At 43.3% G+C, this 13,935-nt stretch overlaps 1 protein-coding gene across 6 annotated transcripts in view; it reads right to left on the bottom strand.

Annotated features, from left to right (window-relative positions):
• Positions 1-1,315: 1,315 nt before the first annotated feature.
• Positions 1,316-13,935, bottom strand: part of MITF (melanocyte inducing transcription factor) — a 99,408-nt gene continuing 86,788 nt past the window's right edge. For 4 of the 6 annotated variants that reach the window (XM_064433028.1, XM_064433025.1, XM_064433030.1 and 1 more), the window contains 5 exons: positions 13,113-13,230; positions 10,538-10,612; positions 9,473-9,548; positions 8,210-8,357; positions 1,316-6,149 (listed from right to left, as the gene is read on the bottom strand). In XM_064433028.1, coding sequence (XP_064289098.1) covers positions 5,748-6,149; positions 8,210-8,357; positions 9,473-9,548; positions 10,538-10,612; positions 13,113-13,230 — 819 coding nt within the window. In that variant the 3' untranslated portion in view covers positions 1,316-5,747. The remainder of the gene's footprint in view (positions 6,150-8,209; positions 8,358-9,472; positions 9,549-10,537; positions 10,613-13,112; positions 13,231-13,935) is intronic. The other 2 variants (XM_064433029.1, XM_064433027.1) reach the window with 1 other exon arrangement.

Here is a 13,935-nt window from a genome sequence, read left to right as displayed (position 1 = left end):
GCTCTGGAGAGGCGCTGCTGAACAGCAAGAGAGCAGGCAAAGCATTTGAGCAGGACCAGAGGCCGCAGAGCCGTGTGCTCCATCCACCAAACCCTGCTTTGAGGCAGCACCCTCAATGTGGACACCAACCCCATGGTGACATTTATGTATAAGAACAATTGATAGTTACATACTTTGCACATAAATATTGCATATAAATATTTTTTCTGCCCTGGCCCTTCCTGCTGACCATAGCAGCCTTCTCCTTTCCTTGCACAGCTCTTGGACAGCACTCACACAAAGGGGTCTGTCACAGGAACCATCACTTCCCTCTTTGATGCCAGAGCACAGCTCCTGTTAAGAGCATCACTCCCAGAAACTGAGCTGGAAAAGGAGCAGTTTCAAGGAAGGGTGAAGCTCAGGTCACAGGCAAAGACAACGGTGTTGCTCAATGCACACACATTTGCCTTGTGAGCCAGCATCCTGTCAAGCCTCATTGATTTTAATAACTCAGGAACACTTTTCCAAGCCATTCCCCCGCAATTTTAAACAAGTGTATTTCAAAGGAGCTGGAGCAACAGTGTAGGACAATTTTCAGTACTGGGATCACCCCCAGGTGTGAGAGCAGAAGGAGCAGCACAGCAGAGGCAGAGCCATCACCACCTCCCTCCTGCCCTCGGGAGTTGCTGGGCTCCCAGGTCTCCTGGAAAGGAAAGCACAATGAGGTGACACGGTGGCAGTGTCCTGCTGTGCCACCACACCACACAGCTGAGCGCTTCAGCATCCTCCACCCTGGACACAGAGATTCCCAGTGAAACAGACCACACCAGCCACAGCTGGACTCACTTTTAAAATCCACTTTCTTACCCTGCACTGAATTTTTCAAGCTCCTCCAACACAACTGGAAAAGCTTCTAAGCAGTGCTGCCACCAACTCTTTACTGACAGAGATCTACTGCCTACAGCCAATATCCCCATCATGGGTGTTGTTCCTGCTCCTCCCGAGTTTTCCAACCCAGCCAAAACCTTGAGGTGCTGCCACGCACAGCAAGAAATTCACTCCGAGCTGACCAGAAAATAAAAAAACAACTGACCATCAAAAGCATAGTCAAAATACATTCAAGAACTCAAAATAGCAATTACATCCTAAGCTGCTAATAAATAGATTTTCTAATGAAGTACTACTACATTCTAATACTATGAAATTACGTTACAAAACCTGCTGGAAACACTCACAAGCTTTTAGTCAAGTCTCTACTACAAAGAAGGAGTGGGACTGTTCAGCTGCAGTTCTAGTAGAGTCAGGCATTTTTGTTGGGCTGGTTTTTAAATTGAGCTAGTAATTTTTAATCCAACTGAATTTTCTACTCTAATAGGCATCAGACTTTCAAGACACGGGTCAAATTCAATACTCTTGTTTACACTCAGGGCTCAAACCCCCTGAGACAACTCAATAACTCAATGCTGCTGCATCAAGGTCCACAGAGAGCAGGAACTCAATGCTGTGAGCACAGGAAGCAAAAGGCTGTTGAAGAACAAGACCAGAAGGGATGAGAGCAACAGAGACAGGAGAAATAATGAAGATGGGAAGACACAACAAGACTGCAGCCGTTTCCTCACCAGCAGAAGCCAGGGGCATCTGTCTGCGTGTTGGCTGAGAGGTTTGGGAGGAGTGAGCAGAGAGGGGATGGGGATGCTACCATGCACAGGTCAGCTGGAGAAGGGGTGAGGACTGCTGGGGACAGGAGTGACAGCAAGGCAAAGGGGGGCAGGTACCCCAAGGCCTCACAGAGCCATGACCTCACACTGGTGAGCTCCAAGGGGCAGGGAGGGAGGCAAATGACAAGAGCCCATGGGAGGAGGTGTTAAATAAAACCCACCTGTTTTATTCTTTACTCTGGACCATAAGCTCTGGGTCTTTCCACTTTGGCATGTACTTGCAAGGCCCAGGTGGGGTCTGGTCTGCAGCTTCATTCCCCTCTGTGATTGCCACAAACACAACTGGACAGCTCTGGTGGAACCAAGGATGCCAGCCAACACTAGGTCAGGGACATGGACACATCCATGGCCAAGTTACAGACACAGAAGCACTGCAGGGACTTCAAATGCACAGGAAAACAAGATCCACTCACATGGAAAACGAGTGACTAACACAGATGTATGTGAAAAACCAAATGCTTTAATCCATCTATCAAGAACAACAGTTCAAATTATTTCATTGGATACATTAATATTGATCCATAATTTACAGTGCTATGGACCATACACAAATTATTGCTGCAGTCAACAGCAGATGAATATCAACATTACAGTACCAAGCATCATAGCAAGAGGCAGTAATTAATGTCACTTTTTCAAGAAATATAGGTATTTATACTATTATCAACATCAGCTTCCCCCCCAGTGCATTTTATGTCAAACAACATAAATGTAAGTGCATTATTTTGTGCTTTGTGCTTTCCTTATGTACCTTCTTTTTGCTTTTACAGGTTGTAAGAGTTAAATATTGCTTTATAGGCCAAAAGCAGTAAGGAAGAACACGGTACTCTGCACACCCCTGCCTGTTGCACGGCTTTGGCCAAGTGAGAATTGGTCGTTTCCCCACCCAGCTGCTCAGGGAAGCCACCGCTGCCCAGCGTCACACGCGCCACCGTCACCAGAGCGGGCAACAACTTCTGTCCATCTCACTGCAGCCAGCCATGCCCAAGTGTGCTGTGACTGCTGCCTCTGTCCCCTGCCACCAACCCCTCCAAAATGTCACAGCCACACCCTCCTCCATGCTCAAAGGCACCTCCCCTCAGCACCCACTGGGGGTCTGTGCCTCCTGGAGGTGTCCCCACTGCAGTGTCACCATTCCAAGGGCGGGGAGCCTCAGAGGAGGGCTGTAACCCAAGGGAACACAGGGGAAGAGTGAGCAGGGCATGGCCAAGTTGTGCTACCCCAGAAAACACCAGGTATAGGAGCAGACAACACAGCTGCTGCAGCCACAGAGACTTCTGCCAAGGAATCCAGCTCTTGATGGAATGGTTGGCCTTGAATCCTAACTCACCTCCACACAGCCAAAATTCAGAAGTCACGGCTGCCAGCGAGTACCAGTGGTTTCACATAAGCTTGAAAAATATTCATTTACCACAGTCTAGACTTGAATTTCTGAATGCCCAGGGCAGGCACCAAACCAAAAGCCTCATTCAATACATTCAGTGGTTCTCAGTTACTACACTCTAGCACCCACACCCTGATTTGTTGTACCAATGCTGCAGAGCTGCCCCATTTTTTGGGGAAGGGCAACACAGCCCTGTGTTACAGCTACAACCATTTTTTACAGCTTTTCCTACCTGTCACCCCAGCCAAACAGCAGCACCAGAACCCTGTACCCCCACACTTGACTCAGAGCTATGGCACAGCTGCCTGGCAGGGACTGGGAGCATTTCCTGCCCCAAGACCATGGTGACCACAGCACATCCTGCAGCCTCCTGCTCCTGCCTGGGCCAGAGCTTCTCTACCCTAGGAAAGACATATTCCCAAAAGCTGTCTGGGCTGAGGGGGACATCATTACAACCCAACTCCAGCTCCTCCTTCAAGAACTATAAAAGAAAGAAAAGAAGCCACAACCCCGTGGCTGCATCAACGCTAACACATCGCTGGCGGCTCAAGCGGGAAGGGAGGGCTGGACACAGCCACGGGAAGAGTGACAGGAACACAGGAACTGAGTTCCACAGCCCTGCAGAGCCCGGGCCCCCTGTGCTGGGGGCACAGGAGCCAGGCAGGGGACACCAGGAGCCCGTGCCCCCCATGCCACAGCAGCAGTGCCAGGCAGGGAGCCCTCCTGGAGAAATGTCTGGGAGAGGGCTCAGCGCTGTAGGAACTCCCATCACTACCCCCAGCCACCCCGTTCTACCCAGTTCACATTTGGCTTCTGAACACCACCTGCTGAGCCCAAGGTTTCCTTGGAAAGCTGGCCAAACTGGCACTCAGGTTACTCACCGTTGCACTCATCCTATGCAATTTCCAGTGTAGCACAAAGGAGAAAGGGAAGCTCTGGTTTTCTATCCGTAGGCACCATGCTACACCTCAAGGCCCTACACGCCACCACCCTAAAGCTCTGTCTACGCCACACTTCAGTCAGTGCTAGTCGAGGAAGACTACAACTAGAGTTTAAGGCACTTCATTCTGAACGAGCTACGCCTGCCAGTCAGCTGTAGGCTGCCGTGGAGAATTCCATTCCCTCTGTCTAGCTCGGAACACCACCTGTCACCTCCGTGGAACACCTAGGCTGGATATAATACAAGGAAAACTACCGTTATTGCATAGGACTACACTTGAGTAGATAATGCACCAAACTACTTTTACAACATGGTTGCATGTTAAAAATTAATAACATTGTTATCAAGTAACAGTTATTTGCAGATACAGTAATTTACTCTTTTTTTTTTTGTTGTTTTTTTTTTCTCTTATGTCAGCCCCGGTGCTGAAATAGAACACGAATTGCTCTAACGGGTATATTAACTACATAGTTATGTTTCCAAGCATATTACTACTTTTTTTCTGTATCACTAAAAATAAATATGTAAGTTCAGTTTCTCTACAGAGTTGTTTTATTACCTAATCTAAATTTTTACTCTACCTTAAATGCGTTTAAAAACATTTTCAAAGTGAGACTGTAATATACAAAATATTCTCAAAATCTCTCTTAAAACACAGAACCCTGCATAAAAGCTTCCTTTCAAGTGTTTACAAAGAACGCAGAAAACTTCCAATGAGTTTTAAAAATGTCAAAAAATCGCTGCAATATTAAGAGGCAAAAATCTTACAAATGAAATACAAATAAATTTAAAACAAAATGTTGAGGATAACTAAGGAATCCATGCAAATCAAAAGAAACTGTACAATGCAATTTAAAAAAAAAATAAAGCCAATTAGATATGTACAACATAATGTGCCCAGCTGATAATATGCATAATTTTCTTTTGTCCAAAGAGTGTATTCCCAACTTACAGTGCTCCTGCTTGGTTTGCCATTGGCAAAGCCACCCACATCTGTCACAAATCAAAAATAAAAATTTAAGAGGAAAAACTTGATCCATGATCAAAAGGAAAACCCAAATCAGCTCAGAGTAAAATTAAACAACACTCTGAGACACTCACATCTCCCTGCAGTTTCAGCAACAGCATTTTATACCACAATCAACACAATCAGGATGTCTTAACACTTGGGTTTAGTTTGTTTTCTCAGTGAAGTCGGGTGGGTATTTTCCCTAAACACTTGTCATATAAGACCAACATTTGAGGGACACTGTATCTTTAAGGCAGCACTATTCAATTAATACAATTACAAATTGGACTTTTTTGTCGTCATTGTTGTTTCTTTACATTCTTAAACTTTACATTTTGTTTCCAAGTAAATAGGTTGCATTTACAATCCTGCAATTGCCCCCTCCCCCCCACCCAGTAGAAACAGACTCTTCATCTGTAATTCTATTGCTTTGAGTAGATTTGACCAGTTCAAAGTTCTTGGCGAATCCAGTTCACAGATTCTGTACATATGCTGTACAATATTTTGGAGGCATTGGTAGTTTTAAAATAGAATATACAAGTTTCTTCACAAAAATTCTAAAAAAAATTCTATATATATAATATATACACACACGCACACACACTGAAGAAGCACAAGGGGGAAAAAAAAAAAATCAAAAAAATTCTACAAAAGGTAAATTATTTCATCTACTGATCAAAGAACCAAAGCAGTTTATGAAGGGTGTGCCAACAGATGCTAACAAGCATGGTCAGTGTCCTCCATGCTCACGCTGCTCCGCCTGCTACTCGTCTTTGATGCCCCAGGAGACACGGAGGAGAGCAGTGGGTCAGTCACTCCCACGGGGGACAGGGTATCGTCCATCAGGATGTCTTCCAGTTTGGATCCCATTTTGGCAGGAACTCCGTAGGTGCCAGCTGGCTCAGTCACGTTTCCCAGGTTGTCACTGAAGGTGATGGTGCCGTCGGTGAGGTCCAGGGTGGTGGTGCAGGACAGGTCTGTGTGGTGTGGCATCATCTCCTGGCTGCAGTTGTCCAGCACAGGCTCCTGTTTGATGACCCTGTTGACCATGTCAGGGGAGCAAAGGCCTGTGGATGGGACAAGGGACAGTCCGTGTGCCCGGGCTTGCATCTCAAGCTCCTGTGAAGGAGAATAAGGGGCAAATTAAATCTGGAACTAAAATCTGTCTTATCCTTATCTCGCAGCTTCCAGTTTCCTTCTCCTGTACACATTTCCTCCCTTTCCCATAGTGACAAGTGCTTGTACCTTGCACTCTCCAGCCCTGCAGATTTTCACCTGAACAGCAGAGTCTTGAAGAGGTGGGTGAACACCATCCCACACAGACCCTTCACACTCCTCCTCAGCACCTACACCAGAGCCAAAACCCAACACTCTGCAGCACAGACATGTTCCCCTCAGGCTTCTTCTCAAAGCAGTGCCAGGACAGGCAGGTTTGGCATCAGGTAGGGTGAGGAAAACATTTAAAAATAGGAAAAAAAAAAAAGAACTAGCAGAAGCATGTGTTTTTAGTAATTTTTAAAAAGTCATCTGTGAAGGCACAGCATGTCTGTGTGATCCTTATCAATCCCTGCTGAGACTCTGGAGGGGACATTTCTCACTCTACAAGTCTGGCAGAGCTGGAAGAGGTCAATCAAAACTGAGCAACAACACTATTCCTGTGCAGAAAAAATCACAAGGAAGTCACAGGAAGGTTTCAGACTCCACACAGAGCCAGGATTCTTCAAATTTCCATGAAAAGTTTAAATCTCACCTCCACATTTAATCATACAGAAATACTCTCTCACAAATACATCAGTAAAAGAGACATTTTGCTTCTACTTCTGCATTATACCAGGCAATCACAATCTCTGTTGTGATTGTGCTGTTTCTGGACATTCCTGTCACTGAGGATGATTATTACCCTTTTCCATCATTTCCAGGCTAAAACAAGCTTGTAATGGCACACTGCAAGATAAGAAGGTGGAATGAGCAGGCACTTCTTCCATCAGCAAACGTGCCAGAACCAGGAGTTCCTTACTCCATGATTAATCAGAATCAACACAAAAAGGGAAAATACACACTTGAGGTTATTTGCTGCCAGATGTATTGCCTGTTATTCAAGGGTCTGGGTTTTATGATATTTGATTGAAGAAGTCAGAGCAGATGGGTAATACAAAGCAAGATGAAAGATGTTTAAGAAGTGATCTCACTTAGTTTTGAAACACCACTGCTTGATACTGCTCTGCAGAAGGTTTGTGTGTTTCTATCACCTCACTCTAGCAGCAGATTGCTTAACCAAGTACAAAACTGTGCTGAGGCTCAACTTGACCCGTTCTATTTTAAAGCTGTTTACTTCCACACTTGACTGTCAGGTATTTGCAGCTTCATTATCTCCCTGGTGGATTAACTGGGCTGTTAAGGGGTCTCTTGGCAGGCTGCAGCTGCATGCAGAGCTCAGCTGTTCGTGCTGCAGGGGAGCAGCAACACGAGGATATCTGGGATATCACTGTCTCCATGTTAGGTGTTCTCACACCCAGGTCTGGTACACTTCTTTAATTACCCTTCTATGGAGAGGGGTGGCTATCCAGAAAAAAAAACCTGTGTTGGCATCAGGGTTAAGGCTTCCTATGCAGTTTGAGGTGAAGACAAAGGAATTAGAGAAATGGAGTTTTCACCCTTAAATTCCTGTGTAGCTCAGAACACTGGGAACCTGGGTGAATCTAACAAGGCAACAACCCACAGAGAAAACATATTCATGCCACCTACTGCTTTTCAGTGCTGAGAACTGTTGTACAGTCCTACAGACTGCAAGCAGCAGGGAAGACTCACAAAGAGCTGAACTTAATTTCGTGACTATCAACAACTACATGACACATGAAGTCCCAATGCCTTAGGCCTGGCAAACAGAAGAACACATTAGCATATAAATCTTTTTGATGGTACGGTTTGGAAGTAGCGTTGGCCATGGTAGAACAAAACCAGACCACTCATAAGTGCTTTTATTGGTGTGTTAGGATTCTTTTTTTTTTTTTTAACTAAGATATCTTTGGCTTTTTCCGGAAAAATGTCTGCAGATATCTCCTCACTGCCTGCTGTTAATTTAAACGCTGGTTCCTTCCAACCCGCACCCCACAAGCCACCACTATTTGCAACCACACGCTGCAACACCAAAAGCACTTGCAGCTCATTTCTCAGCAAACCTGTATTCTGAGCAGCAGGTGCCTGTTGGCATGTTCCAGCTTCTTCTGCCTGTTCTCCAGCTCCTTGGTGCGCTGCTGCTCCCTCTGCAGCTTGCGGATGTAATCCACCGACGCCTTCAGGATCGTCCCCTTGTTCCAGCGCATGTCACTTTGGAAGGACACAAAAGGACAAGGTAAGGCTCTGCTTCACGGCTGTTCCCTTCATACCTGTACCTGTGACTGCACCTTATGCACACACATAACACCCAGCTGCTATTTACTGCGAGTTTGTGGATGCAGAAGGCGTTTGCAGTGCACTAGAGGGGGCTGGAGCACAGCCCTTGGGAAGCACGTCTGCTTCAGAGAGACAGAGAGGCTGCTGCATCACCATCTCCTCACATCGTCTCACTTTCTCATTTTTTTTTTTAAATGGGCAAAAAACATCTTAAAACATCTTACTGCAGCCTGTCAGCGCAAAGATCCCCTGTCCTGGACATTGGTACTGAGACATTGTCTTGCTGGCCTTTGAGGAGACTGCAGAGCCTCTCTGCAGAGTAGCTGTGAAATTGCTCCACGAGCAAGTGCCTCAAAATACTGGAAAAACTCCCCAAAATCATCACAGGGCATTGATTTAAGTGGACTTTCAAACTCCAGAGGAAGGAAGGTTCCTTTCTACTGAATCAGCATTGAGAAAGTGTAAATACAAGATAAAAGCTCAAAATCATTGTAGAATTATCACAAAGAACATCTGGGAAATTACAGCAAACACTGACAAATTATCAGTTAACAAGCACAGAGTTATGCTCCTTATTTTCCTTCTTTTTTTCCTTTGGAGGGAAGGGGAATGGATGGCTTCCCAGATAAACTGTCCTTCATTTTCACTGAAACAGGGACCAGTTCTGTCTTGCCAAGCTGTAACATCTAATTAATTAAAATAATCATTTAGCAAGACATGCAGCCATCTAAGCAGCCAGATCAGCTTAAAGTTTCCCCTCTTCACAACTCTGATAAGGCAGCCACAGTCACTCCCAGCACCAAGCCCAGCTTTGAAATAAAAATCACCTAATTAATACAAACACAAGCAGATTCCAAAAGGGGAAAAAATGAATCCCTCAAAAAAATCTTTAAAAAATATAATGGAACCTTTCAAGCACTTCTGCTGTCACAGAGTGCTAAAAGCAAGTAGAAAACAGGAATTTTGGGGGTTTTTGTAACTTCTTGCTCTCCCCTAGGATTTTTTTTACCTCCTCCCTCCCACAGTCTCCCTGGGCATGTTGTACTTACGGGTCATTTGACTTGGGTATCAAGGTGCCCAGTTCTTTTATACGATCATTAATATTAAATCTTCTTCTTCTTTCAACTTTAGGAAAAACAGCACGAATGTTACAAGCAATATTCACACTTAATCACAACTTATCAAGTGTTTTATCGAAGATTTCTTTAAGCACCACTGAAATGTTTGCCTGAAGCTTAAAATCCAGGGATAATTTATTCTGCTCTCCTACACATGGACACACTAAGACAGAAGTTCTGTCTATACTGTAAATTTTGGTACTGCAGCGTTTAACTGAGACTAAAAACCAGAATGACTGAGAAACAAGCATTTTCTGGGATAGGATCACAGACAAATTCAGAGACAAACATTTAGATGCTCAAGGAAATCCCAATACAGAAAAAGGGACAAATGACAGTCTCTTTTTTCAAGTAGTCTTCCACGTACAACACTTTGAGGATCCAAAAATCAAATTTAAATAGCAATTTTCCTGCATTACCTTTTCATGCTATGGAAAAGGCTTCTGAGTGGCTCAAGGCATGAAACAGTTCCTTTTTTCTACTACTATAAAGTATAAAAAGAAAAGTTATGGATCCTTTATTAAGTCATAAGATGATCATTATTTTAAAACATTTTTTTCCAATTTGCAAATATGAGCTCCTTTCAAGACTGAAATTTATAAAATTGCCATACTGAGGACCCATTTGTTTTTTAAAGCCACAAATTGACCAGATATCTAATTTTTTTTTTAAAAAACTAAAATTTAAAAAGCAAAATTGTGCAAGGTGGATTTGTTAAAAGCAATTGGGTCATACGTTGAACCCAGCAATTCCACTGATAACAATCACTCATTCACTTGGTTTATTGAAAATAAATAAAAATAGATTACAATTCAGTAGTAGATTTAAGGACACATTTCACAAGAAATTGAGATATTTGATCTTTGGGCATAACAATGATCTAGTGCTTTATACTATGTGCAGTACTGCATCCAGATTTAAAACATTAGTATTTGAACATTTAATACCCAAAATCATTCCAAGAATTGGTGCAAAATGTGAGGAACCAAAACTTACTCAAGTTGTGATTGTCTTTCTTTTGCCTCTCCTTAGCCAAGGCTCTTGCTTCCGACTCTGTAGGAAAAATACATGCTGTGCATGTGAATGAGGTAATTAGAATTAAAATAATTCAATCACAGCCTTCCAGCCTGTGAAATGTCTGCACAGGAAGCCTGATGGATATTTGTCACACCAATCATTACCCCCATTCCAAGGAGCAAGAAGGGCTTGTGGATGCCAAAACACAAGGCTGGGACTGAGCTTCACCTCTGCACCTGTGGAGCATCTCTTCCCACACTTCCCAGAGTGACTCCCTCGATGGGAATGTTTCCCACGGAGGCCCTGACTCAGCAAGGGATTTGAGGACAACAAGGTGCTGAAATCCAGCATACCTTCCACACGTATCCCACGGGAGCTGAGCCAGAGGAACAGCATGCTCAGGGCATTGCTGCCTGCTCAGGATGTGACACAGGCAGGACTCACAGCTCTGCTCACCCCAAATTAAGGCTACATCCTTCTGTGGCACGTGCACACACACCACCACAGCACTCAAGGGATAACTTAAGTGACCTGTTAAGAATAGTGTATTTTCCAGCTATGCTAACTGTTTCTATTAGATGACAAAAAAAAAAAAAGGTGAAAAATTCAACACCTTTCTTAGCAATAAAGTTAGAAAACAATGGTTCTTGATTTGGGAAAAGCAAAAAGGAAAGTAATGGCAGCCATGCTGCACAGAACTTGTCTCCTCAACTCAGACATGGCCTTCACCTTGCTCTACACACTTATTACCTATTTTTTATTATTCTATTATTATTATTTTCTATAATAATAATTATTAACTTTCTCATACAATAGTTCAGGCAATGGCACAACTAAATTCCTTCTTTTCAGTTCTCATTTGGTCCTAAGTTTCTGAAGCAACTTCAAGTATGTTATCTCTGCTCTGCCCCTTTTCATTTTTTTAAAAGGATTAATTCATTAATCCTTGCCCCATTGCATTTGAATCCCCAAAACCAGCAATCACTTTGCAGTTCCACAGTAAGTCACTGAGGAGCAATGAGTGCATCACCTTTTATCACACGTTCCATTGTTAAATAATCTCTTACTGCAGCCAATAAGTTTCTTTCCTGTATTACTTTGTTTTGATCAGAAAAAGACTCACCTAAATGAATTCTGTGTACGGGTAAGTGCAGCATATGGACATTAAACTTATTTCAGTTCTGTTTTGATGTACTGAGGACTTCCATAAGATCACTTCACTCACAATTTTCCCTCTCTTCAGGCCTTCTTGGCCTGAAGCCTGACACAAAAAAAAGGCCAGCAGAAAATCCACCAGTCTGCACATCCAAGTTGGGCTGAGATTGCAGCCTACAGCCCCTGGGACTTTCTATACTTGGGGCAACAAAACTGCCTGCAATGCAGGACTTTGAGCAGCTCTCCTCCCTTCCCAGCCTCCTCTTGCACAGTTCCATCTCTGTACAAGCTTGGCTTTTTTCTAGCAGCCACAAATCATTGTGTGCTCAGTGTGTCTTTTTTTGGTGCTGAGTTCAAATTCTGTGCTGTCCTATAAATGCAAATATCTGCTGGCTCAGAGAGGTGGCATTTCCTCCTGGCCTATTAAAACTGCTCTGCTTAAACTAATTCCTGCCCAGAACCTGCTTTGCAACTGAGTCAGCCTGTGAGTTTTCACAACAGAAACCCAGAAAGATGACAGACAAAAAAGAAACCAGGCCCCTACTGAATGGTCAGTGACTCTCTGCTGGGCTTAAGAACAGGCATTTCTGGGCATTAATGTGATTTTGCCATCAGTTCTAGAGTGGAACTCCATTTGACAGCCTACAGACAACCATACTTTGCATATGCTCTTTATGTGTGGTATATCCTTCCAAGCGAGCAGAAATAAAAATGCCTGTGAATATGAAACTTATTATTTGCTTCAAATTATCTTGCTCCTGTACACATGTGCTTGAGAAAAAGAGGTTTTTAATGTCCCACTCTCCTGCCCCTGCCTCCCACAGCCTGTTCAGAGCATTGCTGCAGGAACTGGCATAAAATTTTAAGGAACATTTCATTTTCATCTTAATTTGGTGATGCATATTCATGGATGATAGAATGGCTTGGGTAGGAAGGGACCTTAAGGATCATCAAATTCCAATCCCCCAAGTGCCTGATTTTACATTTTAAAGGATCTACATGTCCAGACTTCACATCCTAAGAGGTTATTTGTTCATTACTGTCCTCCCCTACTAAGGTAAAGCCCCAATGTGTATCATTGAATGAATCCCACAGAGACTCCAGATGTGAAGTTGTTGAAGTTTGGTGTTGACAGAGCAAACAACAAGCCTAAAGTAGTAAACAGCTCTGGAAAAGATGCATGGAAGCTTCCTCGAACACAAGACAGCGCAGGTGTGACTGTAACAATTAAGGACTTGATATGAACTTGTGACAGAGAACACACATGAACCCACACATGAACACAGGCTGAAAAGTAACTGTTCACCCATAAATTCTTTCTCATAACAGAAATTATGTCCGGTATCACCTGAATTCAAATGATACTATTACTCCAAGGTGGTATTTTAGGTGTATTTACCTGTGAGCTCTCTTTTTATATTAGGAAGATTAGCTGGACATGAGTTGCTGATGTTTAGTCCTGGAGGAGGCATGCTCTGGTTGCCATAAAGGTCAATCAAATTGCCAGACACAGGCAACTGGAAAAGATAAACAAGGAAAAGGATCATTTGGTTTGCCTTTATGAATGCCTTTGTACAGAAGAACAGAGTCAGGATATGCTAAGTAATCTGTGCTCTTTTCCATGTGCAAACAGAGCCTGCAAGAAGGTCAGCAAAATCCACAGATATTCACAGGCATGAGGGATAAAACATCTACACTGGGAAAATTCTGTTCTCTCTCCTCAAAAGCATGCAGATTTAAAATATTAAGAGGTAATAGAAGAGGTAAATGCTGACGATATTGCTGCACTGTTGCTCCTTATTTTTCTCTAATACTACTACATCAATACCCCTTAAACTTCTCTCATATCTGAAAGAGCCTACAGAACTCTCCCAGAGAAACCCCCCACTTTTTCCAGGGATACGTGAGTGGAAGCACTTTGCAAGTTGTCACATGCTGGAAGAAGAACACTGTATTAATTAATCACATTTTTCATGTGATTTGAAAGCTACCTACACAGAAAACATTTCAGTTTACTTTGTTTTTCGCCTTACATAACAAAAATGCGCACCAGTAGGAGGAAGATTATTTTTACAGTAAGTTTCCTCAATTACTTGTTCACTTTGCTGTGTTTATTTAGGTATTTAAACAAGTAGATTTATACAGAAATAGGACAGTATTTCAACAAGATCTATCAAAGCTATCCCTTTATATTGAAATATATTTAAAGAAGTTTGCAATTA

This window comes from Passer domesticus, chromosome 9, assembly GCF_036417665.1.
Source record: "Passer domesticus isolate bPasDom1 chromosome 9, bPasDom1.hap1, whole genome shotgun sequence".
Classification (NCBI taxonomy): Eukaryota; Metazoa; Chordata; class Aves; order Passeriformes; family Passeridae; genus Passer; species Passer domesticus.
Note: the sequence above shows the minus strand (reverse complement) of the source record. Positions and strands in the feature narration are given on the sequence as shown.